Source organism: Neoarius graeffei, chromosome 24 (genome assembly GCF_027579695.1).
Source record: "Neoarius graeffei isolate fNeoGra1 chromosome 24, fNeoGra1.pri, whole genome shotgun sequence".
Lineage (NCBI taxonomy): Eukaryota > Metazoa > Chordata > Actinopteri > Siluriformes > Ariidae > Neoarius > Neoarius graeffei.
Genome location: NC_083592.1, coordinates 16,709,225 through 16,736,479, shown reverse-complemented (window position 1 = coordinate 16,736,479; position 27,255 = coordinate 16,709,225). Strand labels below are relative to the sequence as shown.

The 27,255-nt window shown below is 42.1% G+C and overlaps 2 protein-coding genes across 3 annotated transcripts; one reads left to right on the top strand and one right to left on the bottom strand.

Annotated features, from left to right (window-relative positions):
* Positions 1 to 1,412: 1,412 nt before the first annotated feature.
* Positions 1,413 to 9,401, top strand: bcl7a (BAF chromatin remodeling complex subunit BCL7A). 2 transcript variants are annotated; one of them, XM_060906803.1, is made up of 6 exons: positions 1,413 to 1,571; positions 4,499 to 4,580; positions 6,544 to 6,640; positions 7,166 to 7,339; positions 7,783 to 7,880; positions 8,062 to 9,401. In XM_060906803.1, exons 1-6 carry the CDS (start codon positions 1,480 to 1,482, stop codon positions 8,125 to 8,127), a joined length of 609 nt encoding a protein of 202 aa, XP_060762786.1. In that variant the 5' UTR covers positions 1,413 to 1,479; the 3' UTR covers positions 8,128 to 9,401. The 2 variants fall into 2 exon arrangements, with proteins under 2 accessions (XP_060762786.1, XP_060762785.1); XM_060906802.1 differs by having other exon boundaries at positions 8,059 to 9,401.
* On the bottom strand, positions 9,328 to 27,255 carry alkbh2 (alkB homolog 2, alpha-ketoglutarate dependent dioxygenase). The gene is made up of 5 exons (XM_060907114.1): positions 27,158 to 27,255; positions 26,551 to 26,885; positions 16,847 to 17,071; positions 11,036 to 11,234; positions 9,328 to 10,924 (listed from the first exon to the last, which is right to left on the bottom strand). The coding sequence occupies exons 1-5, from the start codon at positions 27,253 to 27,255 to the stop codon at positions 10,603 to 10,605; spliced, it is 1,179 nt and encodes a 392-aa protein (XP_060763097.1). The 3' UTR covers positions 9,328 to 10,602.

Sequence of the window (27,255 nt, the reverse complement as noted above, 5' to 3'; positions counted from 1 at the left end):
GTAGCATGTCTGCGATATGAGTTGCTTTGTAAATTGTGATTATATAGGGTGTCTGAAAAGTCAGGAACCATCCATCCATTATCTGTAGCCGCTTATCCTGTTCTACAGGGTCACAGGCAAGCTGGAGCCTATCCCAGCTGACTATGGGCGAGAGGCGGGGTACACCCTGGACAAGTCGCCAGGTTATCGCAGGGCTGACACAAAGACAAACAACCGTTCACACTCACATTCACACCTACGGTCAATTTAGAGTCACCAATTAGCCTAAGCTGCATGCCTTTGGACTGTGGGGGAAAACGGAGCACCCGGAGGAAACCCACGCAAACACGGGGAGAGCATGCAAACTCCACACAGAAAGGCCCTTGCCGGCCACGGGGCTCGAACCCGGACCTTCTTGCTGTGAGACGACAGCGCTAACCACTACACCACCGTGCCGCCAAGTCAGGAACCAGTGTTGAGCAAAAAAGTGATAAAGAGGCTGAAAATGCATAGAGCAGAAGGACGAACATGTCGAGCTCATGCTGTAAATCTCATCTCATCTCATCATCTCTAGCCACTTTATCCTTCTACAGGGTCGCAGGCAAGGTGGAGCCTATCCCAGCTGACTACGGGCGAAAGGCAGGGTACACCCTGGACAAGTCACCAGGTCATCACAGGGCTGACACATAGACACAGACAACCATTCACATTCACACCTACGGTCAATTTAGAGTCACCAGTTAACCTAACCTGCATGTCTTTGGACTGTGGGGGAAACTGGAGCACCCCGGAGGAAACCCACGCGGACACGGGGAGAACATGCAAACTCCGCACAGAAAGGCCCTCGTCGGCCACGGGGCTCGAACCCGGACCTTCTTGCTGTGAGGCGACAGCGCTAACCACTACGGACAAGCACAATAATACAAACCTGTGATTGTCTTGCAGCCAGAACTATCGTTAGAGCTGCTCTTATGGAAAAGTAATCAACACCCTCTGACCAATCAGAAATGAGAATTCAATAGTCGTGTTCATGAATACATGGTTTCTGCTTTTTCTCTTTGAGCATTCACAATAATTTGGGCTTTTCAATTGTTCAGTATGTTTTGGATTTGGAAAGCAATTTGTTATGGTTTTTAATTAAATCTGTTGTTTCTACATGTGTCTGATTTTGTTATGACTGATTCTAGTAGACTGAACTTTTAATCATATGAAATAATATCACAATAAACAGGCAGAAACGTTCACTGAGTAAACATTCTATGTGTTTTCTTTTTAATTTCAAATATGATATAGTTTGGTTTTCAGGAATCTGTAGAACAAATGTGGGTTTTTTTTCGTTTGTCGATCATCAGGCGGATTTCCAGCGTCTCCTGCATGAAGGGCACGCTAGTGCTGTGGTTCGCGCATGCGCACAATCCCCCGCCTCGCTTCTGCGCGTTTCGCATTGTGTCTACAACAGCCGGCGAAGCGGAGAAAAAGATATTTTTACCGAGAGCCGTAATGTCGGGCAGGTCGGTGCGCGCGGAGACCCGGAGCAGGGCCAAAGATGACATCAAGCGGGTCATGGCCGCAATTGAAAAAGTACGAAAATGGTAAGAGCAAGCGTTAATCCGTTTCACGAATAGAAAAGCCAGGCTTGTGTGTGTGTGAGGGGGGAGGAGAGACGACGAGAAACAATGAAACAAAACGAAAGGCTTTTTAATCGAGTTCAGTTTGATTTGTGCTCGCTCCGCTCAGGTGAGTCGCGCGCTTTTCAACACACCTTTATTTCTGATCGCGTTGGTCGCGAGCGCGGAGCCGCCTTTCTTCCTCCTTTAAACATTTAAACGTGGGTTGAACCTAAGAAGCCATTTCGTCGCAGTCACATGAAGCCGTTTTTCTCTTTGAGCCTGTAATGCCGGCGCTCGGAAACCGGGAAGATGGAAAAAAACGGCGCTGGTTTCGGCTGTGTGACTGAACACGGCGGCGCGGTGACGGCGCACTGGAGTGAGAATAGTTTTTTTGTCCGGCTTTTAAATTCAGCGCTCGGAGTTCAACTGGAGGCAAAAGGAGAAACGGGCGGTGGGGGCCTGGAACAAACACACACACGCAGAGCCGACGCGGTGGATTGCAGCTAAAACTTTACAGTCGCAAAACTGTTTAGTGACTGAATCAGTGCAGATTTTAATACTGCTCTGTTATTATTGTTTATATATAAATATAAAATGAGAGAGTGTTGACGTTTATTTTTATTGAAAATAAACACACCTGGAAAACAACCAAATCCCAACTACAGAGTATATTTTCACCAGATGAAAGAAAACATATTATAACTATGATTTCGGGATGTTATATAGAATCCTAGTTCCATAAACTAGTTTCAACCTTCAGATAGATTTGCTCAAGAGGAACAAAATATTTCCTGTTGTGTTTTGATATTCCAGGCCCATTTTCTATTATAATAATAATAATGTTTTTTCCCTCACACTCAGTGATTTCCAAAGAGGAGAAAATACCAAAAATATGCAAATTCCTCACAGAAATAAACAGAATATTCAGAGAAGAATGCAGAAACTTAATACATACATACTACAATAGACTACAGTAAATGACAACTACAGCGTACATAAACTACAATAGACTACAACTACAGTGTACATAGACTACAATAGATTACAACTACAGGATACATATAATAAACAATTACAGCATACATAAATTATGATAGACTACAACTACAGTGGACAAATACAGTATACATAGACTACAGTAGACTACAGCTACAGTGTACATCGACTACCATCAACTAAAACTACAGTGTATATATAGACTACAGTAGACAAGTTCAATGTAAATAGACTACCATCAACTAAAACTACAGTATTCATAGACAGCAGACAACAACTACAGTGTACATAAACTACAATAGACTACAACTACAGGATACATATAATAAACAATTACAGCATACATAAATTACGATAGACTACAACTACCGTGTACATCGACTACCATCAACTAAAACTACAGTGTATATATAGACTACAGTAGACAAGTTCAATGTAAATAGACTACCATCAACTAAAACTACAGTATTCATAGACAGCAGACAACAACTACGGTGTACATAAACTACAATAGATTACAACTACAGGGTACATATAATAAACAATTACAGCATACATAAATTACGATAGACTACAACTACAGTGTACGTCGACTACCATCAAGTAAAACTACAGTATATATAGACTACAGTAGACTACAAGTTCAATGTAAATAGACTACCATCAACTAAAACTACAGTATTCATAGACAGCAGACAACAACTACAGTGTACATAAACTACAATAGACTACAACTACAGGATACATATAATAAACAATTACAGCATACATAAATTACGATAGACTACAACTACAGTGGACAAGTACAGTATACATGGACTACAGTAGACTACAGCTACAGTGTACATCGACTAACATCAACTAAAACTACAGTATATATAGACTACAAGTTCAATGTAAATAGACTACCATCAACTAAAACTACAGTATTCATAGACAGCAGACAACAACTACAGTGTACATAAACTACAATAGATTACAACTACAGGATACATATAATAAACAATTACAGCATACATAAATTACGATAGACTACAACTACAGTGGACAAATACAGTATACATAGACTACAGTAGACTACAGCTACAGTGTACATCGACTACCATCAAGTAAAACTACAGTATATATAGACTACAATAGACTACAAGTTCAATGTAAATAGACTACCATCAACTAAAACTACAGTATTCATAGACAGCAGACAACAACTACAGTGTACATACAATAGGCAACTACAGTATACATAGACTACAGTGTACACAGACTACAGTAGACTACAGCTACAGTATATACAGACTACAATCGACTACATCTACAGTATACATATACTGCAGTAGACTACAATTACAGTATGCATACAATAGACTACAACTAAAGTATACATCGACTACAGTAGACTACATACTACAATGACTATAACTACAGTATACATATGACAGTAGACCAGTACAGGATACACAGGCTACAATATACTGTAACCGCAGTACTAATAGTATATGACTGCAGTCTACCCAGCTTACATAGGCTACAACTACAGTATCCAGAGACTGCACAAATTTACAACTACAGTAGACATAGACTGCAGTAGCCTGCTATTACTATGTATGTAGACTATAATAGTATAATACAGTAGTACAACTACATGTTTTATTGATTGATGAAGAATCCGTTCATGCATCACATATTCTGACTGAAACATATGGCCGTCTTTTACAATTTCATATTGTAATGATGAATAAACAGTATATTGGGTGTTTTTCTGATGAAACAATTAAATTTCCGCTTCATTTTTGTAAGGATGTTGCTAATCATCTTCACTCAGAGTCTCTGACAATACCTCATGTAAAATTTTATCCCAATGTTCCCAGTCTGGTTTAAAATGATTTTTGATTTAAAATCAATCTGTTTCTTAGGGAGAAAAAATGGGTGACGGTTGGTGACACGTCTTTGAGAATCTACAAATGGGTCCCTGTAATGGAACCTAAACCTGATGATGTAAGTTGGAAGCTTGATCATGAATGTTGTCAGCTTCATATTTCCGTGGCTCATACTGTGACATATTCTTTTCCATAAACATTGTTTATTATGTCTGTGCAGTGATATATATGTACTGTTTTTCATTAGCCTTTCCTTATTTGTCATGACGTCTTTGAAAGGTTATACTCAGAGACATTTTTTCTTGCCCTAATTACAGTACCAAACCACAGCAATGTTTGTTTCTAACCCCATTTCCAAAAAAGTTGGGACACTGTGTCATATGTAAATAAAAACAGAATGTGATGATTGGCAAATCATGGAAACCATTTATTTCATTGAAAATACTACAAAGACATCATGCCAAATGTTGAAACTGAGAAATTTTGTCATTTAAAAAAAAATGTTCATTTTGAATTTGATGCCAGCAGCACATTTGACTTCAGATCATATTATTTCCATGGATGACTGCGCTCTTATAGACAGAATATAGTGTCATGTATAAATGGCTTATTTTATTACATTTACAGCAATGGACAGATGCCCTGATAGAAGTGCTTTGGAGTCTCTATCAAAAACATCGTCATGCCAGTTCAGTAGGTCAGGGACCTCGAGAACATTTTGTAAAACCAATCATTTTATATTATTGGGTTTAACTCATTCTCATTATCTCTAGCCGCTTTATCCTGTTCTACGGGGTCGCAGGCAAGCTGGAGCCTATCCCAGCTGACTACGGGCAAAAGGCTGGGTACACCCTGGACAAGTCGCCAGGTCATCACAGGGCTGACACATAGACACAGACAACCATTCACACTCACATTCACACCTACAGTCAATTTAGAGTCACCAGTTAACCTAACCTGCATGTCTTTGGACTGTGGGGGAAACCGGAGCACCCGGAGGAAACCCACACGGACACGGGGAGAACATGCAAACTCCGCACAGAAAGGCCCTCGCCGGCCACGGGGCTCGAACCCGGACCTTCTTGCTGTGAGGCGACAGTGCTAACCACTATACCACTGTGCCGCCCTGGCTTTAACTCAAGAATATGATTTTTTTTTTTCATATTCCTGGCTTTAACTCAATAATATGAAAAAGAAAGTGAGCAAGCCAACACAGACCTATACATTAAGACAAATATGTTTCAATTATGACAAAAGGACTGTTGCTGTATAAAAGAGGCCAGCTTGGTCTGTCTAAGTTATAAGCTGTAAACAAATGCCCCAGCTGAATATTTAGCACTCGCGTATTATTAACGCTATTACTGTTAAGAAACAGTAATTATTAAATATTTTTATTAGCATGGAATAAGTTCTGCTTCTGCCTTTCAGTTTTTTCCCCTGATCATTAATGTTGTGCTCACAGCTGTCTGTGCACTTGAACTTTGATGGAGTTTTGTGGTTGTCACGAAATGTAAATGAGCCGTGTCAGAAACACCCTTTGCTCTTAACAGGCGATCAAGATATGTATGCAAGTATGAAGAAAATCAGCATTTAGTTTGGTTTGGCGTCAGGCTGATTTATGCGCAACATTATAGACCGATATGGACGGAGCCTTCCTTCAGAGTCTGTGCTCTGCATTCATTTTGTCCAAATTTGTGCATGTTTTCTGAAAGCTTACGGACATGGATGAAACGGAGCAGTACGACAGGAAATCGTGGGGGCAACGTAGCCAGTCATTCCAGTGAGACATGACAAAGAAATTTTAAAAATGGGAAAACTTTTGAGGAGAGGTTATGAGATTTAGTAAGAAATTTTAAACGTGTGTGTGTGTGTATATATATATATATATATATATATTTTTTACATTGAAATGGACGTATTTATTTTCATATGTAAAGGGAGCACAAGTGAGCCCTTATACTGTACAAGTATTTACACACAATTTTACTAAAAGAAACTATGATGAGGCGCCTTGTCTTGGATTTTACATCGAAAATGTTGAATTTCTTCATACACTGAATTCAAATTATTTCCTTTGGCAGAAGAGCAAAAACAAAAAGAAGGGCAAGGATGATAAGTATGGTTCGGAAGTGACTACACCAGAAAACAGTTCTTCTCCCGGAATGATGGACATGCACGGTAATCAAACACAACTGACTAATAATCACAGCTTACTGGTTCCTTACAGGTACTGAGTGAACTTTAGTACCTGGTATTGGCTGTTGTGATTTTTGAATATTTTATATTTAGATTTTTAAAAAATTGTGAAATGTTAAACATTTCTGGAAGGAGTGTAAGCACTGTAAGAGCTACAATGAAAGGTGTTTATGCTGTAAGTGGATAATGTGGGGTCCTTTAATCCATAAAAATTTACTTGTTGGCAAATTGGTGTGCAATACAAGGAGTAAAATACTTTGGGATGTGCTGTTATTGGAAAATGATAAACTTTGGGGTAGTAACAGCATCACATAACCCAGTCATTCATTATAAGTTTTTGAAACATACAGTCTGCTCTAATTCATGCCGCCGTGTTATCACACCATTTTTTTTTTGGGGGGGGGGGGGAGTTTTCTGCCAAAAACATATTTGGGGGGGGGAATGCGCTAATATGAGAAAGGGCCTTATATTCGCCTTATTTTCTTTTTTCTATCTTCTCTTTCACAGATGACAACAGTAACCAGAGCTCCATCGCTGATTCCTCCCCTTTAAAGCAGGAGACCAGTAACAACACTAGCCCCACCCCTGAACCCATGGCAACAGCTCAGAATGACAGTGGCGAAGCCAAAAGTGAGCAGTTTCCCAGTAAACAGCCTTCGTCTGGTCAGGACAGCAAGACAGGTTGGTTCTTAAAGCTGATCCTGTGTTCTGATCTGGATTTTCACCACACCCTTGTTGGCATGCACAAGTGGCAACACGCTGATTATCTTGATTCTTTTTCATATCAACTAGATATGAAAACGGAATGATTTTACACAGCTTTCATGTTGGCTGCTTTAACATATAAACCTTCTTAATCCTTTATTGCTTGCTGTTAGGAAAACAGACCAACAGTGTTCTGAAAGTGTCTTCAGTGTCTGCTTTTGAAAGCTAATAATTGTTTGCATAATAAGTTGGCCACCAAACAAACAGCTCACTTACACTATTACAGTATAAGAACAATGCTTCAGATGGCGATGAGCACAAATAGCCAGATGTGCATTAAAAGAACGCAGCTTTGTTTTGAGTTTCAGTGTTTAATCTACTAATGATGCCTATTTTAATCATTAAAACTCTTATCATAGGACCAAATCATTCCTCATCAGAGTCCACAACAGTTAAAAGGGATGGCAAGTCACAGGGAGAGCAAAAACACTTCACAGACACCTCCAAAGCTGCTCAGGTAACACACACAAACACGGTGTACTGGTCCTATGATTTATTCTGAAACAGAATATTATTTTTTCTTCTTTTTAACATTGAATCAGGAGTATTATACTAAAACTTTTTTTTCTCATTCTGACCTGTTTGTGATCTTGACAGTGGAATCATGTGTACTGATGGTGGATTTGTTTCCTCAGCAGGATATGGATGATGGTGCTCCTCCTAGCAAGAAAGGCAAATTGGACTCCTCCTCAGAAGCCAACTAACCGTCTTTGCCAACTGTTACACTCTAGTGATCTCCCTTTCGTCTCCCAGTATGCGTTGACTCATTTATTTGTTTGTTTTTTACAACACCAAGATGTACACGTATCTATTCATCAATTTCTGTTCACTCTCAGACACACTTATCCCTTACAGTTGCTGTTCATTTCATTTCACAAGGGGAGGGGAGGGCAGGGGGTTAATCTGGAATTGAGATTCAGAAGCAGGGGTTTCCATTGCACTGATCCTAGAACAGCTCACTCTGTCATCACCACCGCCATTCAATTAGTCCTTATTCTCCACTGCCACTCAATGTTTCAAAGCAAATGATCTATTTTGCTCAGGAGGGTCAACACACTGTTAGTTGCGCTGAAATCGATCGGTTCTGCTGCTGTAGTTCAAAGAGGTGTTTTTTTTTTTTTGTTTGTTTGTTTTGTTTTATTTTGAAGTCCATGAATAGCTAGTATAATGGGCAATTAAGGTCATGAGTGAGTGGTACTAGTCACAGATTAAAGTCTGCTGTGAAGACTGTAGCTCGTAGCATACGTCCTGCTTGGTTGTGTGCCTTGTGATACTGAAATAAGCTTGTTTAGTCTTTTTTTTTTCTCCTTCTTAACGTCTCATGCACGTCCCGGAAGTATTTTTTGCAATCTTCTCCCAGTAAAACTTTTCATTTCCAGTTGAAAACTGTGATGGTGCAAACAAAGCTTTGAAATGCAGGTCACCATTTCAACAGCGCTACACCCTTAAAGTGCATAACGACAATTCTGAATTCAAACCCATCAAATTCATCAAGTATTTGTCTTTCTCTGGCAAGCGCCTGCCATCAAGACTCGGCTTGCGTGGCTGTCCGGAGGGGGGGAAAGAAAGCGATTTTCATTAGACGTTAACAGGCAGGTTACGGATAGACAGCTGTGCAAATACCTCACACTCAGTCCAGCAGTGCTGGCATATAAACACTAAGTATGACTTTTAGAGAAACAAAAAAAAAAATAATCACTCGGATGTGTCTGCTTGCAAAATATGTATATATTTATACGATAACATTTTTGTTATTACACTTGATTTTTTTTTTTTTTTTGCCACAATATTTCGCCAAAATATTGCCTTCTCGTAGTTCAATCTTTGAACCTTTTAGCGAAAATGTACTCATTGGGACCATTATTTTTCACTCTGCTTTAGAAATGTCTTGTACAGAAGTATGGTTGTGTTTCATTTATTTATTCCACATGTAGTTTTTGGTTTTATAAAAAATAAATTTCCTTTGAATAACCTTGAATCTGTTCCTTTCTTCACTAGACCATCAAACATGGGGTCTAAATTACTGCAACAGTTTTAAAAAAAATTAGGAGAGCATAACGTACCATAGAAATGTTCAAATTTGCTTAGTGTTCTTACTACATCTCAGAAGACAATTTGTTGTGATCAGAATTTCCACGTTTCCACAGCGTTATTGTTGGAGGCCAAGGAGATGAGTATATTACCCATAATGCACCATGAGCTAGTGTGTACAGTTTTTTAATGAATTTAGTTAGTTCCAATTGTCAAAATGAATATAAACCAAGTCATTTACACCACAGTGACACTGACCAGAATAAAGAAACATTTGACTGAAGATGAGCCGCAGTGCATGAGCACCCGGCCGGGTCCGACACGCTCACACATTACTGAATGGAGCTTTATTTTCAACCTCCCACCTCCATGAGCCACATGGTTCTTTACTGAAAACTTTGATTTTAATGACTGTATATATTGCATAACATGAAGCAGAATGTCCCTGTGCTCACTGTTAGGTGTGTTAATTTACAGGCAGCTCTACAGTATCAGTCAAAAGTTTATACACCCCTACTCATTCATAGGTTTTTTTGTATTTGGACTATTTTCTACATTGTACAACAATACTGAAGACCTCAAAACTATGAACTCACAAATGGAAAATGTATGGTAAACAACAACAACAACAAAAAAAAGTGTTTAAAAATGTTTCATATTTTAGATTCTTCAAAGTAGCCAGCGTTTACCTTGATGACACTATTGGCATTATCTTAACCAGCTTCATGAGGTAGTCACCTGGAATGCTTTTCAAGTAACAGGTGTGTCATCACAAGTTAAGCAGTGGATGAGTTTCTTACCTTCTTAATGCGTTTGAGATCAAACAATAAATAGTAAATAAAAACACAGTAAATAGCCCTATTCTACAACTGTAGTAATCCATATGTCAAGAACCACTCAACTAAGTAAAGAGAAATGACAGTCTATCATTACTTTAAGACATGAATTGTCTTTTAATTAATAAAAATAAAGAAAAACTACTGTACTAGAAGGTGTCTCCAAACTTTTGACTAGTACTGCATTTTGCTAACAGATAATTAGCCATTAAGCTAGCTGAATATTAGCTACAGAATTTTGTGGTGTGTTTTCTTATCTGTAAGTTACACTAAGAACTCTTCAGTCACACACTAACAGTATTTACAGAAAAGTCACTCCTTTTTCCTTTTTTGGTGACCTTTTATAATGCGTCTGAAGGTAAGATTGATGCGTGGAGTCTTCACCTTTTTCCGCACCGGCAGGCTGTGATACCAGTACGTGTTAGTGGGAGAGTTCATGAGAAGAAGGCTCCCATGGGCCAGTTCCAGTTTCACAGGCTCTAGATGACATTTTTTTGGCTCCCTGCGAGCATCTTTATGCCTGAACACAAAGTCACGCACAGCTCCAAGAGACACCGAGGCAATGGGACAAGAAGGGTCCAACTCATGCTCGTCGTCCCTGTGTTCCCCGATGTGATCCTGGCCATCTTTATACCTGGGGCAAGACAAAACATCAGCAACATTTCTTTAAATGAACAATATGAATTCCAAACCATATCTCTAATCTCGGAATGTCAAAACCGGAACGTCTTCAGATAATAATCACCTGTTTATCAGGACAAAGTTGAATGTGTGCCCTGTGGCATTGGTCACGGCATCACGGATATATTCTAGAGTCGGAGTCCAGACTCTAGCTGCAAGATGCACTCCAGAAAAAGAATACACCAGTCCTTCATCCCCATACGTCGCCTGCTTCCGTGGAACGCTGTGCATCTTCCCGTACACCTGCACCTTCGCTTCTTCGCCTCAAAGAAAATGAGAAAATGATATCACATACAGTAAAACAACGACAATGTTCTGTGGGCAAAACACTCAACATTACAAAAACAAGAGTGCTCTGAGAGCACAATATACCCTGCCATAACTCTGGTAAAATACGACCGAATTGAATGCAATTGCAATATGCGTATTACCGACATATAGCAAAGAATCCTGCCAAGTTTCGTGAAATTCCTCCAAAAATTGTGATAGGAGTTGATTTCAGAACATGAGTACCCTTCCCAGGATGGACGGACGGACATCGCCATGACATACAACTCCTGTCAGCCAGTGAGGGATTAAAAACTTTTTGCCAAATTACATGAAATTCCTCCAAAAATTGTGAGGGAAGTTGAAGTCAGAAAGCAAGCAGATCTTCATGAAATTGTGAAAGTACAAGGTTGTTAATCAAGGGCCACAACTCTGGTAAAACGCGACCGAATTGAACAAAATAACAATATGCATACTAATGACGCATAACAATGCCTTTTACCAGGTTTGGTGAAATTCCTCCAAAAACTATGAGAGGAGTTGATTTCAGAAGGAAAAACACGCTCATGAAATTGTCAAAGTATAATTTTGTTAAATCAAGGGCTGTAACTCTGGTAAACTGTGATAGAATGCAACGGAATTACAATATGCGTACTACCGACATAAAACAAAGAATCCTGCCAAGTTTCGTGAAATTCCTCCAAAAATTGTGAGAGGAGTTGATTTCAGAAGGTGAGCACCCTTCCTGGGATGGATGGAAATCACCACAACATAATCCCCCTTCGGGCTTTTCGGCCAGCGGGAGATAAAAAGCAAACAATATGCCTGAAAATTTTTACAGATAACCTTACTTGAAAATCTCAGTACAAAGTTAAAATGGATTTGTGGTTTCATCTTGAAGAGAACTCCATTAATCCAGTCACCGTGACTTCATACTAACAGAAGTTAGTAGTACTGAAGATGCATGAATGGATAAATGAAAATCTTCAATATACTGCAACCGAATTCTATCTTTTATACAAGAAATAAAGCACTTGGAGTGTGTTGTTCAATGACAAAGTCGATTATTTTCCAGCATGCCATGAAATGTTTTATTCCTCTTGTACCACACCAATTTGTCACCAATTACAAATGTACTTATTAACTAAAGTATGATATTTCATATTTTTATCCTTTAATAGTTACATTTAATGTTGCGAAATGTTCCAGAAAGTACAAGTTCCTGTCATTACTTATCTTAGAACAACTCTAAACAACCATTTCCTCACCAGTCTCCCCCCCCCCCAAAAAAAAGGGTGCTGACTGCAAAGTCATCTGAAATTTTCAAAAATTATCATCGTGCGTGGCGTTTTCCTATGTCTCACAAGAACAATGTAATGCGGATAAGATGTGATTATTTTTATGTGCTGAAGGTCGCTTTTCTCCGTTCTGGGACTGTTTTCCTACCTCTTGAGGTAAATAACAGAAACAGCCAAATGCGAGGAGCTTTAACTAATTAGCATAACTATGGAACTGTGTCACACCAAGATGGCAACGTGCAGAAAATATTGTGACTCTGCGTCAACCTCAGAGAGTTTTGAGTTGCAGGTATGCAATTTGTGGGTGACATTCACACATAGATCCCTGAAACAAAAGACGAGCATGGCAGCAAGTGCATGGTCGAGCACCGGTTTCTGAATGGAGAGCAAAGCCAAGGAAAACGAGTGGGAAAGTGATTGCACCTGTGTATTTTCCCAGTGAAGGGGAACAGGTAAGAGGGTGGAGAGGAAAGAAGAAAGGGAAAGCTTCTCTGCGTGCCATGTTTTGTGTGCGTGTTAGAGTGAGACTTTTCGGCTTTCAAAGATTCAAAATAAAGTCTCACTCTAATACACACACACAAAAAACACAGTGCGCAGAGAAGCGCTCCCTTTCTTCTCTCCTCTCCACCCTCTTATCTGCTCCCCATCACTGGGAAAACACACACAGGACATTAATTACACACAGGTGCAATCACTTTGCCACCCACCTTCTCTGGCTTTGCTCTCCATTCATAAACTGGCACTCAACCAAGTGCCCACTGCCACAATGAATATATATTTTCTCTGTTACTGCTTTTGTACTATTGTTTCTCTGTAAGATCAAAACATTAGGTGTATAACTCCATGCTTACTACCGTGGAGTCAAGCCCATTCATTCTCAGGCTAAGATAGCTAAGCGCTAACTAGAATGATTTAGTTATCTGTCCAGAAAAATGACATCATCTAACCTTGCTCTATCTTGCAGTTGCACTCACTAGGCAGGCTTTCCCTTTTTTTGGCTGGCTTTTAGCTGGCAAGAGAGCAGAGTCCATCATGTTTGCCCACGCCGACTTGTTTTGGTTAAAAGTAGGTCAAATACTCCCCATGGTGGTCACGTGATATTGTTGCTCAGTTGCTTCAGCAATCTCCGGAGTCCTAAAACGCGGGACGCATTTTATCTCTGCAAAACATTTACACACAGGATACTCAGTGTGCGCAGCAGCAAAACATCTCGAAACTCCAACAGCAACAGAAATAGAACATTTTGGCCAGAATTCAACATTGCAGTCAGCACCTTTAAGTAAAAAAAAAAAAAAAAGCTTGTCACGTTAGTGAAAAAATTGCAAAGCTGTCCGTCCTGAACACTTTGCTGTGATTTTAACTCAGACTGTTACAAAATACTGACACTGGAGACTCCTTCTAAAAATCATAAACCAAAAAAACCTCCAACAATTACACACATTTTTAATGCATTTACATGGTGCATCTGCCATATAAATCCCACATATTATAGATTGTGTTACTATAGGTAGGCGGCACGGTGATGTAGTGGTTAGCGCTGTCGCCTCACAGCAAGAAGGTTCTGGGTTCAAGCCCAGGGGCCGACAGGGGCCTTTCTGTGTGGAGTTTGCATGTTCTCCCTGTGTCTGCATGGGTTTCCTCCGGGTGCTCCGGTTTCCCCCACAGTCCAAAGACATGCGGGTTAAGCTAATTGATGGCTCTAAATTGACCGTAGGTGTGAATGTGAATAGCTGTGTGTCTCTATGGCCCTGTCCACATGGCAACGGATTCAGGTGACTCCGATACAATTGCTTATCGTTTAGGCCTGGCGTCCACACGGCACCGGCGTTTTGGGTGCCCAAAACGCAATCTTTTTGAGAACGGGTTCCAGAGTGGAAAGATCTGGCAACGTTGCCGTTGTGAAGTCGTCTGGATGAGTAGAACGGATTTGTTTACGATGACGTCACAACCACATGACTGTGAGTGCTTCACGCCGGGTAGAAGTGTAACGAACTCGATGCGAGTTGTCAACAAATCCTATAACTTGGTTCATGAAACGCGCTTACAAAATATTTTCACTGTGAATATTTATTGTGTAATGGTGCAAAGTGAGAGAGAGAGAGAGAGAGAGAGAGAGAGAGAGAGACAGAGAGAGAGAGACTCTGCCCTTAGGGCAGAGTCAATCCCGCCAGCAAAAATAGGGAAAAAAAAGGAGCGATCTCACCTTTTCAGATGATGGTTTAAGTCCTACAATACATTCCTCAAAAAGGGCGTAGAAGAGCAAATTAATTCATCAACGTGTAGCATTCAATTTATTCCGGACCATTAAAGACGCCGCCTTCCGCGTAGAATCATACGTCATCCTCGCCGCCATATTGGATAGGTCAAAGCGGAGAATAAAGATTCATGTGCTGCGTTTAACTGTACCAACAGGTTTACCGTCCAAACGAGATCACATGGGATTACCTTTCACAGATGAGAAACAACAAATTAATCCATCAACGCGTAGCATTCAATTTATTCCGGACCATTAAAGACGCCGCCTTCCGCGTAGAATCATACATCATCCTTGCCGCCATATTGGATAGGTCAAAGCGGAGAATAAAGATTAGCTGCGTTTAACTGTACCAACAGGTTTGCCGTCCAAACGAGATCACATGGGATTACCTTTCACAGGTGAGACTGGAAAAATACTTTTCATTGTATTTGGTCATTATAATGTAATTTTCCGAACAGATTTTCCTGACTTTGTGGCTAATATGAAGTCTCGCGCATAATAGTTTATGCGCATGCGTCCTTACTTCTTCTATTGTTCTGGTGTCTCCGAAGGGACCGTCTTACAGCGCCCCTAGAGGTGTGGCATGTGTATTGCATCGTTTTCAGCAAGCGTTGCGTTGCCATATGGACCTGATATTTTACTGATCGTTGCCCATTTGGACGCGATATATTTTTAAATAACATCTCGTTGCCGTTGTCGTGTGGATGTAGCCTATGTGTCAGCCCTGAAATGACCTGGCAACTTGTCCAGGGTGTATCCCGCCTCTCGCCCATAGTCAGCTGATAATAACATTACGAACCCATCACTGGCGAAAACAAGTGGTTTACTTTGATGCAGATGATTGCCCCATAGTTGCCCACTTTGTATAGCCATTTTGCGGTTACCAGTTATAGCATTCTAACTCAATACTGGACAAATTCAGGGGTTTTTTTTCTAGGGCTCATGTTAAAAAAATCCTGGAGTTTCCCTTCAAGATATCATTCTTTGGTAGCCTTTCCCAAATTGTGCACCACTTCTCAAAGGTGTTACCACAACTGACAATCACGCCAGTGTGGCACGTCATCATTAAACCTGTACACACGCTTCCAGAAAGACGATCCTGAAGAATAAATGTAATGACACACCACATTATTTCCTAAATTGCTTCCTGTAATTTCCTAATTTAAATACTATTTATTTTCTAAATGTTCTAAAATGAGTTACCTGATCAGTATCTAAACTGTACAGCACATTATGGGACATGTCAAGTTGGTTAAAACATTTGCTTTTTTCACCATCACCACATCTCTTTTGGATTTCACCTGTTTCTCAGAAAAAAAGGCTGATGTTCACTTTCCACTTCACACTCAACAAACATTTATAGTTTTACATGAGCTGTCATTAGATTATAGAACTGGCATTCTACGAGTATTTTACAGAAACTTTAGACATTTAAAAAGTTGTTTTTAAATTATTCACTAATTACTAACTTGTATTTATTTTACATCATAGTTTTCGTAGATGATAATTTTATGCCACTTTACCCCCCACAGTGAGCAGTGAAACTCTTTTTTTTGTGCAGGCTGTAGGACACATCTTTCATTTTGCAGTAAAGCTGGACTTGCGGTTTAAATCTGGAGGTTAATCAGCTTTATTTACTGCCGCTAGACAAATCCAATGGCGTAAATATATTTACATTATACAAATACGGTGGTGTAGGGGTTAGCACTGTCGCCTCACAGCAAGAAGGTTCTGGGTTCGAGCCCAGTGGCCGGCAAGGACCTTTCTGTGTGGAGTTTGCATGGGTTTCCTCCAAAGTCCAAAGACATGCAGGTTAGGCTAATTGAAGGCTCTAAATTGACCGTAGGTGTGAATGCGAGTGTGAATGGTTGTTTGTCTCTGTGTCAGCCCTGTGATGACCTGGCACCTTGTCCAGGGTGTACCCCGCCTCTCGCCCATAGTCAGCTGGGATAGGCTCCAGCTTGCCTGCAACCCTGTAGAACAAGATAAGCGGCTACAGATAATGGATGGACGGATAGATATACAAACATGACATTCTTTAAAAGCCATGTACCTATAAAGTACTCCACCTCTTCCTCTAGCTGCATGAAAAGCCTGTTTGCTTCTTCTTTGGAGAAAAGTAGGCCATAGTCACAGTCAAGCCCCTGCGCCTCAATCTTTCGCCATGGGATGGGATGTGGGAACTCATCCTCCTCATCTCCAACTTCACATGTTTCCTCTGTACACAGCTTTTCCATCTGCTGTATCTCAGATTTGTTGCTTTCCACACAGGCAGTTCCTCAGGAACATGTTCAAATAAAGAAGAAATTATGATAACAATAGTACCGTACTGTGGTATCCTCAGACATACAACAATATGTCCATCTTTATGTTCTTATACAATGTGGATGCTTTAATTAAAAATAATAATAAACAAATGATCTTGCCTGTGAATCACTTCACTGTGTATAGCTGTTCTGCTCTTCTTCTCTCTTATTTCAGGTGCCACATTGAGTACCACAGAGAATATCGCCATCTATTGGACATTTGTAGTATACTATTCACAATAATACAGGCAGAAATCTCATCTCATCTCATTATCTCTAGCCGCTTTATCCTGTTCTACAGGGTCGCAGGCAAGCTGGAGCCTATCCCAGCTGACTACAGGTGAAAGGCAGGGTACACCCTGGACAAGTCGCCAGGTCATCACAGGGCTGACACATAGACACAGACAACCATTCACACCTACGGTCAATTTAGAGTCACCAGTTAACCTAACCTGCATGTTGTTGGACTGTGGGGGAAACCGGAGCACCCAGAGGAAACCCACACGGAGAACATGCAAACTCCGCACAGAAAGGCCCTCGCCGGCCACGGGGCTCGAACCCAGACCTTCTTGCTGTGAGGCAACAGCGCTAACCACTACACCACCATGCCGCCCTAGGACAAACATGAGTATATATATTCACATTCAAGAGTGTGTTCTAACTATATGATTGGATGATGATGATGATGATGATGTGATTGATGAAGCTAAGTTATCTATGTATGACAGGGTAACGTAATGATGAAGCATTACATCACTGGTTTAGACTACACTACTGTATGAAAGAAGAGAGACATTATGTACCATTACATCATCTATCAGGATCATAGTCTTCTGAAAGAAGAAAGACATTACTGGTCAACATAACCTTCATTAAGCAGAGAGCAGAATGTGCAAGCGAAGAAAAATCTCAAGGATTTAACTTAACCAAAACAAGTAGCAATCAGAACAGCCTGTTCCAGTTTCAAGCATGGCAAACTTCTATCAATGCCCTCTTAGATCCTGTAAGGATCTGATGCATGGTTGATCACACTGGACTTTCCTCGTCTTTAAGTTTAAGGTTTTGCAATGGTACAGTTATATAAGTGGCATTCACAAGTCATGCCAGCATATGGGTCATAAGTGATTATTATGAGAAAGCCAATACAAAGATTACTGTCTGTGTATGTGAAAAGGTGAGATGAGAAGAGCTACCCTAAGGACTTTTTTTTCTTCATTGACACAAAAATCTTTCATGTCAGTGATTTCCGTGGAGAGGAATGTTAATGAGGTGGCATGGTGATGCAGTGGTTAGCACTGTCGCCTCACAGCAAGAAGGTTCTGGGTTCGAGCCCAGCAGCCGACAGGGACCCTTCTGTGTGGAGTTTGCATGTTCTCCCCGTGTCTGTGTGGGTTTCCTCCAGGTGCTCTGGTTTCCCCCACAGTCCAAAGACATGCAGGTTAGGCTAATTGGTGGCTCTAAATTGACCGTAGGTGTGAGTGTGAATGGTTGTTTGTCTCTATGTGTTAGCCCTGCAATGACCTGGTGACTTGTTCAGGGTGTACCCCGCCTCTTAAGGCCTCTGCATGCTCTTGCGACAAGGCTTTCACAGACAGCTTTTCGCAGACAGTTGTAATTTATCGTTGAGCGGGGAGTAATAGGCGTGCACGATGTTATTCACCGCTACAACGCAAGGGGGCGCGAAGTCGCGAAATCGCTAGGAGTAGTTGGTTGGTTACTTATAATGACTAGAACTGAAGTCGTATAGATGTACGTACTTCCTCACTTCCTCGATCAACCTTCGTGCTGCTCCATCTTCGCTCGTGTTTTTAAAAATGCCGGTCGTGAAAACAAAACAAACCGGGAAAGTAGGGAAGCGGAAGTGCGTGTACAGCGGATGTAAAGTGGACCAATCAGAGTCCTCTTGTCTGCGACGCTGTCTGCGAGGCTTCTGCGGTGGTCACAATTTTTGGGAGGTGCACGCAGAGCATCTGCGAAGGTGGGGGGGGGCTACACAGACGCTATCTGCGACACCGTCTGCGAGGACTGCGTTGTCAGCATAAATTGGCCTTTACCCATAGTCAGCTGGGATAGGCTCCAGCTTGTTTGTGACCCTGCACAGGATAAGCGGCTACAGAGAATGAATGGATGGATGGAATGTTAATGAGTTCAACTTATTTTTGGAGACTTTGCCCTGGCAGAGTTGTGCATGGGAGCAGCCATGGCCTGACGGTTAGAGAACCAGCCTTGGGCCCAAAGGGTCGCCGATTCGATTCCTCGGACACTTTTGAATTAAAATAAATAAATAAATAAATAAATAAATAAATCTTTATTAGCCCTTGGAGACATTGTATGTTTATAGAGTTGCTCGTGCTTGCTAATGCTAATGCTAACTTCTTTTGAAATGCTATAAGTTTGTGGGGGCAGGGCTTTATGTACATTGGTGGAAATGGGGCAGGCTCAATGAGTAAAAAACCATTCGCTCCATTTAACTCCACCCATTTAACAGTTAGAGACCTATTTTTCACAAATCTTGTGCACCTTTAACTGACTATAGCCATGTTTCCATTAATTAATTTCCTGCTTAATGTGCAATTTGACATTGCAAACTAAAAAATGAGTAATAGAAAAATGTTAATTAAAAAAACCCTCAAATATTGCAAAGAACATTTTTAAGCTCACATAAGGTGGTTTTGCAGGCGATTTGGTAAAGCAATTTTCTGTAAAATTGAAATGGAAACACATTTTTCACTTTAAAGTCATATGACCCCTTATCAGAAAGAAGTATACTTAAGTTAAGTTAGAGTATATTTCCTTAAGTATACTTTTGTGTACCAAGTATACTTGCAAGTAAAGTAATCTAATACTTCTTGGGACTAAATTGGCGCACTTTTAGTTTATAAAAAGTATACTTTAAGTCTAAGAGAAGTAAATTCTGAGTATACAACTAGTATTTTTTATTTTGTACTGCAAGTATTCCACAAGTAAACTTATACTATTGGTTTACTCGTTACACACTTCTAGTCCACTTTTTAGTTTATAAAAGTATACTTTATAGTATATTGGAAATATACTATTAGTTACTGGTTATATACAGTGGTATGCAAAAGTTTGCTTGTTGTCCACGTGGGTTTTCTCCAGGTGCTCCGGTTTCCCCCACAGTCCAAAGACATGCAGGTTAGGCTAACTAGTGTGACTCTAAATTGACCATAGGTGTGAATGGTTGTCTGTGTCTATGTGTCAGCCCTGTGATGACCTGGCGACTTGTCCAGGGTGTACCCTGCCTTTCGCCCATAGTCAGCTGGGATAGGCTCCAGCTTGCCTGCGACCCTGTAGAACAGGATAAAGTGGCTAGAGATGAGATGAGACATTTTCAAAATGACAAAAAAGGAAAAGGGCCCGAAGCAAAAGTTTGGGCATCCTGCATGGTTAGTACCTAGTAACACCCCCTTTGGCAAGTATCACAGCTTGTAAACACTTTTTGTAGCCAGCTAATAATCTTTCAGTTCTTACCTGGGGGATTTTCACACATTTGTCCTTGCAAAAGGCTTCCAGTTCTACAAGTTTCTTGGGCTGTCTTGCATGCACTGCTCTTTTGAGATCTAGCCACAGATTTTCAATGATGTTTAGGTCAGGGGACTGTGAGGGCTATGGCAAAACCTTCAGCTTGTGCCTCTTGAGGTATTCCATTGTAGATTTTGAGGTGTGTTTTGGATCATCGTCTTATTGTAGGACACATCCTCTTTTTAACTTCAACTTTTTTACAGATGGTGTGATGATTGCTTCCAGAATTTGCTGGTATTTATTCGAATCCATGCTTCCCTCAACCAATGAAATGTGCCCTGTGCCACTGGCTGCAACACAACCCCAAAGCATGATCGATCCACACCCATGCTTCAGAGTTGAAGAGGTGTTCTTTTCCTGGAATTTGGCACCCTTTTTTCTCCAAACATACCGTTGCACATTGTGGCCAAAAAGTTGTATTTTGATTTCATCAGTCCACAGGACTTGTTTCCAAAATGCATCAGGCTTATTTAGATGTTCATTTGCAAACTTCAGACGCTGAATTTTGTGGCTAGGATGCAGGAAAGGTTTTCTTCTGATGACTCTCCCATGAAGGTCATATTTGTTCAAGTGTCGCTGTATAGTAGAACAGTGCACCACCACTCCAGGGTCTGCTAAATCTTTCTGAAGGTCTTTTGCAGTCAAACTGGTTTTTTTATTTGCCTTTCTAGCAATCCAACGAGCAGTTCTTTTAGAAAGTTTTCTTCATCTTCCAGACCTCACCTCGATCTCCACTGTTTCTGTTAACTGCCATTTCTTAAAAACATTACAATCTGAGAAAACAGCTACCTGAAAACACTTTGCTATGTTCTTGTAGCCTTCTCCTGCTTTGTGAGCATCAATTATTTTATTATTCAGAATGCAAGGGAGTTGCTTAGAGGAGCCCATGGCTGTTGATTTTAGGGACAAGTTTGAGGAGTCAGAGAATTTATACAGCTTTGAAATCTGCATCATCTGACCTTTCCTAACGAAGAATTTGAACAAGCCACAGCTCAATAAGCTAATTAAGGTCTGGAACCTTGGTAAAACTTACCTGACAACTCAAATGTATTGGGGTGCCCAAACTTTCACATGGTGTTCCTTTTCTTTTTTTGCTCTCCAATTGTACAAAACAAAAATACACAACTTTTGCAGAAAATGCTGAAAAGAAATGTGTTGTCTCTTGGGGTGGTGGAGGTGTGGTGAGAGGATCCAAAAGCAGAACACAGACAGTTATCCAATAAATAAGGTGATTTAATCCAGGGGAAATGGGCATGGCAAAAAGGTAAACAAACAGGACAAACAAATGGCAAAAATAGTCCGGGGAAAAAAAACTTGACAAAAACATGACAGGTAAGGGCAAAAATGCTAGTGCAAAAAAAAAAAAAAAAGAACAAGAATAAATGCTAGTGCAAAAAACCATGAACAAGAATAAATGCGAGTGCAAAAAACCATAAACCAGAAAAACAGCTAGAGCAAAAACCATGAGATGCAAAAAGGCACAGAAATGGCTAGAGTAACAAACGAGACATTCTGCTGAAGTCAGAGTCTGAGAACGGCGTATTTATAGGCAGTGGTGAAAACCAGGAAGTGAACACAGGTGAGGTGGAATTCCCATCCCGGATCCGGATCGGCACTGGCGTGAGAGATCCGTAATCTCCGGAGTGGATGTCCGGGGCAGAGCATGACAGTACCCCCCCCCCCCCCCCCCCCCCGTCAATGAGTGCCTCCAGGTGCTTTAGGAAGAGCGTTGGGGTGTTGCCGGTGGAAGTCAGAGATGAAGGCTGGGTCCAAGATGAACCTGGCGGGGACCCAACTTCTCTCCTTGGGACCGTAATCTTCCCAGTCCACCAGGTACTGGTGTCCTCCACAAAGAACTAGAGACCAGAGGTTTCAGCTGTGACATGTGGAAAGTGGGGTGAATATGTCGCATGGTGAGTGGTAATGCCAGTCTGACGGAACATGGATTGATTACCTTGCTGATGAGGAAGGGTCCTAGGTATCTGGGGGCCAGCTTGCAGGAGACAGTTCTGAGTGGCAGATGGCGCGTGGAGAGCATGACTCACTGCCCCACCTGGTAGGTGGGTGCCTTAGAGCGGCATTTGTCAGCCTGCCTCTTGGATACTAGGGCAGAGCGAATGAGTCTTCTCTGCCCACATCCTCCTGCAGCAGCATATGAAGGTCTGGGCTGAGGGTATGGTGACCTCCTCCTCTTGGTTGGGGAAGAGTGGTGGTTGGTAACCTAAGGAGCACTGGAAGGGCGAGAGACCTGTGGCAGAGGAAGGGAGTGTTGTGAGCGTACTTGACCCAAGGTAAGTACTTACTCCAAGAACCGGCATCCCTGGACACCATGCACCTGAGTGCCACCTCCAAATCTTGATTCGCCCATTCCGTCTGGCTGTTGGTTTGAGGATGGAACCCTGAGGAGAGACTACAGGAGGCCCCAATGAGTTTGCAGAAGGCCCTCCAGAACTGCACAGTGAACTGAGGAATCTGGTTGGAGACGATATCAGTGGGGAGTCCGTGTAGGCAGAAAATGTGAAAGATGAGTAATTCGGCGGTTTCTTTAGCTGTGGGAAGCTTGGGCAGAGGGATGAAATGGACTGTCTTGGAGAAACAGTCAATAACTGAGGATGCATGTGTTGCCACCTGAGTTGGGGAGTCCTGTGACGAAGTCCAGGGCGATGTGAGACCAGGGTTGATGAGGAATTGTGAGGGGTCTTAGCAGGCCAGCAGGGGGTTGATTGGCTGTCTTGTTCCGGGCATGTGTCACAGGCTGCCATGAACTCCTGAATGTCTTCCTTGATGGATGGCCACCAGAAGTGCTGTTGGATGAGTGCCAGGGTTCGAACAGCTTCCGGGTGACAAGCCAACTTGGAGCCATGACCCCAATGCAGCAGCTGGGTTCACACAGAACAGGGAACAAACAGATGGTTAGGTGGTATGTTGCTTGAGTTACCTTCTCCGGGGTCTTGCTCCAGGACCTTCTGCACCAATGTCTCTACCTCAAGTAGGGCGGCCCCCACCAGACATTGTGGAGGGAGAATGGTTTCAGGCATACTAGACTCCTCCTGGCAGGCAGAGAATATCCTGGACAGGGCGTCGGGTTTGCTGTTCTTGGAGCCTGGGCGGTAGGAGAGCGTGAATCGGACCTGGGAGAAAAAGAGAGACCATCGGGCTTGTCATGAGTTAAGGCCTTTGGCAGACTTGAGATATTCTAGGTTTTTGTGGTCGGTCCAGACAAGGAAGGGGAGATCCGACCCCTCAAGCCAGTGCCTCCACTCCTCCAGGGCTAGCTTGACAGCCAACAGCTCTGTCGCTGATGTCGTAATTTCGTTCAGCAGGGGACAGCCAGCAAGAGAAGGAGCAGGGGTGGGCCTTATCATTGGCCCTCTGGGAGAGAATGGCTCTGACCCCAGACTTGGAAGCATTGACCTCCACAATGAACTGTTTGGTCGGATCAGGTATGGTGTGGTGAACTTGCACTTGAGCATGGAGAAGGCTTTCTCTGCTTCCTACCCCCACTTGAACAAGGTCTTAATCAAGGTCAAGGCAGTGAGAGGTCCAGCCACCGTGCTGAAGTCACGGATGAAGCACCTGTAGAAATTGGCGAATCCCAGAAAACGCTGGAGCTCTTGTCGCGAGGATGGGGTGGGCCAGTCAGCGACTGCCTCAAGCTTGAGGGGGGTCCATCTGGATCCTCGCTGGGGAGATGATGAACCCCAGAAATGAGACAGAGCTCTGGTGGAATTCACTCTTTTCCGCCTTGACAAACAGCTTATTTTCTAGCAGGTGCTGGAGGACCTGCCAGACGCGGCCCCAATGATCCTCCAGGGAGCAAGAGAAGATCAGGATGTCATCCAGGTATACAAAAACAAAGATGTTAAGAAAGTCCCTTAGGATGTCGTTGATGAGTGCCTGGAAGACTGTGGGCACATTGGTCAGCCCAAAAGGGACCATGAGTTACTCGTAGTGGCTAGTGATGGTGTTAAAGGCCATCTTCCACTCATCCCCCTCCCTGATCCTGATGAGATGGTAGGCATTGCATAAGTCCAATTTGGTAAATATCTTAGCTCTCTGGAGTAGCTCAAAGGCCGTGGTCATGAGCGGTAGTGGGTAGCGGTTCTTGACCGTGATGGCTTTGAGACCTCAATAGTCAATGCAGGGGCGGAGCGACTTGTCCTTCTCCACGAAGAAGAATCCTTCCCCTGCTGGGGAGGAGGAAGGGCGGATGAGCCCAGCTGCCAGAGACTCAGAGATGTACTTCTCCATAGCTTGCATTTCGACGGGAAAGAGAGAGTAGAGTCACCCTTTGGGTGGTGCCGTCCCGGGCAGGAGGTCGATTCCACAGTCATAGGGTCTGTGAGTAGGGAGGGACACTGCTTGGGTCTTGCTGAAGACGAGTCTTAAGTCCAGGTGTTCCGGAGGCACGTGAAAGAGGTTGGGAAACTCATTGGCTGAAGGCTGCGGTGGTTTGGCAGGAGGCAGAGCGGAGTTCAGGCAGGGAGCTAGGCAGGAATGGCTCCAGCCTAGGATGGTGTTATCGGACCAGTTTAGGTGGGGGTTGTGCTGCATTAACCAGGGTAATCCTAGGATGATGGGTACATGGGGGTTGTTCATGACGTGGAGTTGGATGGTTTCAGAGTGGTTGCCGGAAATCCTCGGGGTGAGCAGGGCGGTAAGGTGGGTGATGGTGGTCAAGCCGGTGCCATTAAGTGTCAGGACTGTGAGAGGGATGTCAAGGGTGAGTAGCAGGATTCCCAGACGTTTGGCGGTGGCAGAGCAGATCAGGTTCCTGTCCGCCCCGAGTCGACGAGGGCCTGGAGATGGCGATGCTGGTTGTCATGGATGACGATGACAGGGAGTAATGGTCAATCCCAGTGGCGGGTCCTGAAAATTCTCAGGAGGGGCAAATTTTCCAATAATGTCATTAGGTGACTCATTCAACAGGTACATTATAGGTAGCCAGACATTATTGACTTTTTTGTTTTCTCTCTGCATATCACAGTTCCATGCCACTTCTGTCCACTAGATGGCAGCACATTACAGAAATCTTTTCCCTGTAGCTACCTAAGCTATAGGCTGTGGTGTAAAGTTGCAAACAACATTCACAATCGAAGAATAGTTTGGCTCCACAATGACCAATTCCAATTACGCCCTATTCACTGAATACATTATTTCAATATTGTATGTTGTGAAATAGCCAAGAATGATATCTTTATAAAAGATATGTCCAACAACTAAATAAGAAAGGAAACCATATTTTTAAAAAATACATATTTATTTGCCAATCTTGAAAGTACTGTTCTACAGAATGTTCTGTAAATAGATTTTGTACTTCAAACTCCATGACCAGCAACAATTTTACAGACTGTGCAACTTAAGGACAACAGGAAAGTGCACTTACTGTAACAAAACATTGTAAATAGTTGGCTAACATAACAATAGCAGTTGAATAAATAGATGAGTGGATCTTTAGATCTTGCAATTACTGGTATTCACCAAGGATATTACCAAAGTGCTAACTCTCAGAGCAAAGTGTGGCAAATATAAAAATGGACATTGAAAACATCAAAAGTGAACTGATTCTGTGACTGTGTGTGTGAGAGAGTGGGGGGGATTGAAGAGTGGTAGGCTATTACATTACTTGTACTGAAATTTTGCTTGTTGTCTCTTTCAATGCAGCAAAGCGATCAATAACTCTCTCATTGAAATCATGCATACTAAGGACTAAGTCCCTCTCCATAGACAGCATGGCTGGAGCATTCAGATGTTCCTGGCCCACTGAATTTCGCAGGAATGTTTTAATTCTTTTTAAGGTTGAGAAACATCTCTCAGCTTCAGCTGTTGCCATGGGAGTAGTGATGAGAATGTTCAACAGTGCTACGGTCTCAGAGAAGGTCTCCTGAAGGTTGTATCCCATGAGAACCTGTTACAGAGCCAAATCCACCGCAACAGTGCTTGAATTCAGGATTCTCATAGATGAGAGATAATTCCGTCTTGAGCTTTGCTTTGTTCAACATAGGGTAGGCCTTCACAGTGGTATTAAGAGCTTCATCAGGGAATGAATGGTGGTACCTTTCAAACATCTCTTGTTGTAGTAAGGTGGCACTCACTAGATGGTCAGTGAAGGAGAACCTTTCTTTGGTGTGATCCAGGATGGTGTCGCAGATCTCTTTTGACAGCCTCTGCTTCTCTTCCTCTCCCAAAGCTGTCCTCGGTCTTGTGACTCCTGTTGCTTCTTCCGGTGGCAGCTGAGAGTCCCTGAGGGCAGGTAGACCAACAAAGTGTTTGTTAGACTATATATTACTGAATACAAACAGTTCAGGTGCAAAACAAAAAAAACAAATATGTATTTCTGTAAATAAAATAGTAAAATAATTAACAATCAAGCTCTAGTTGGGTTGTTTTGATTTTTTTTTTTATAAATGAAGCAAATCAAACACAATATCCATTTAAAACACAAATAACCTAGACTATAGCTTTAGTATTTCCTCATGACAAGGCTTTGTATTGACAAAAACGTTTTATCTTACCTAATATCCTGCACACTGGTTGAGAAGTTCTGGAGGGCATGTCTGATGAAGACTGCATCAATGTCTCTTCTGGAGCTGCTGGTACAGGATGTCGACAT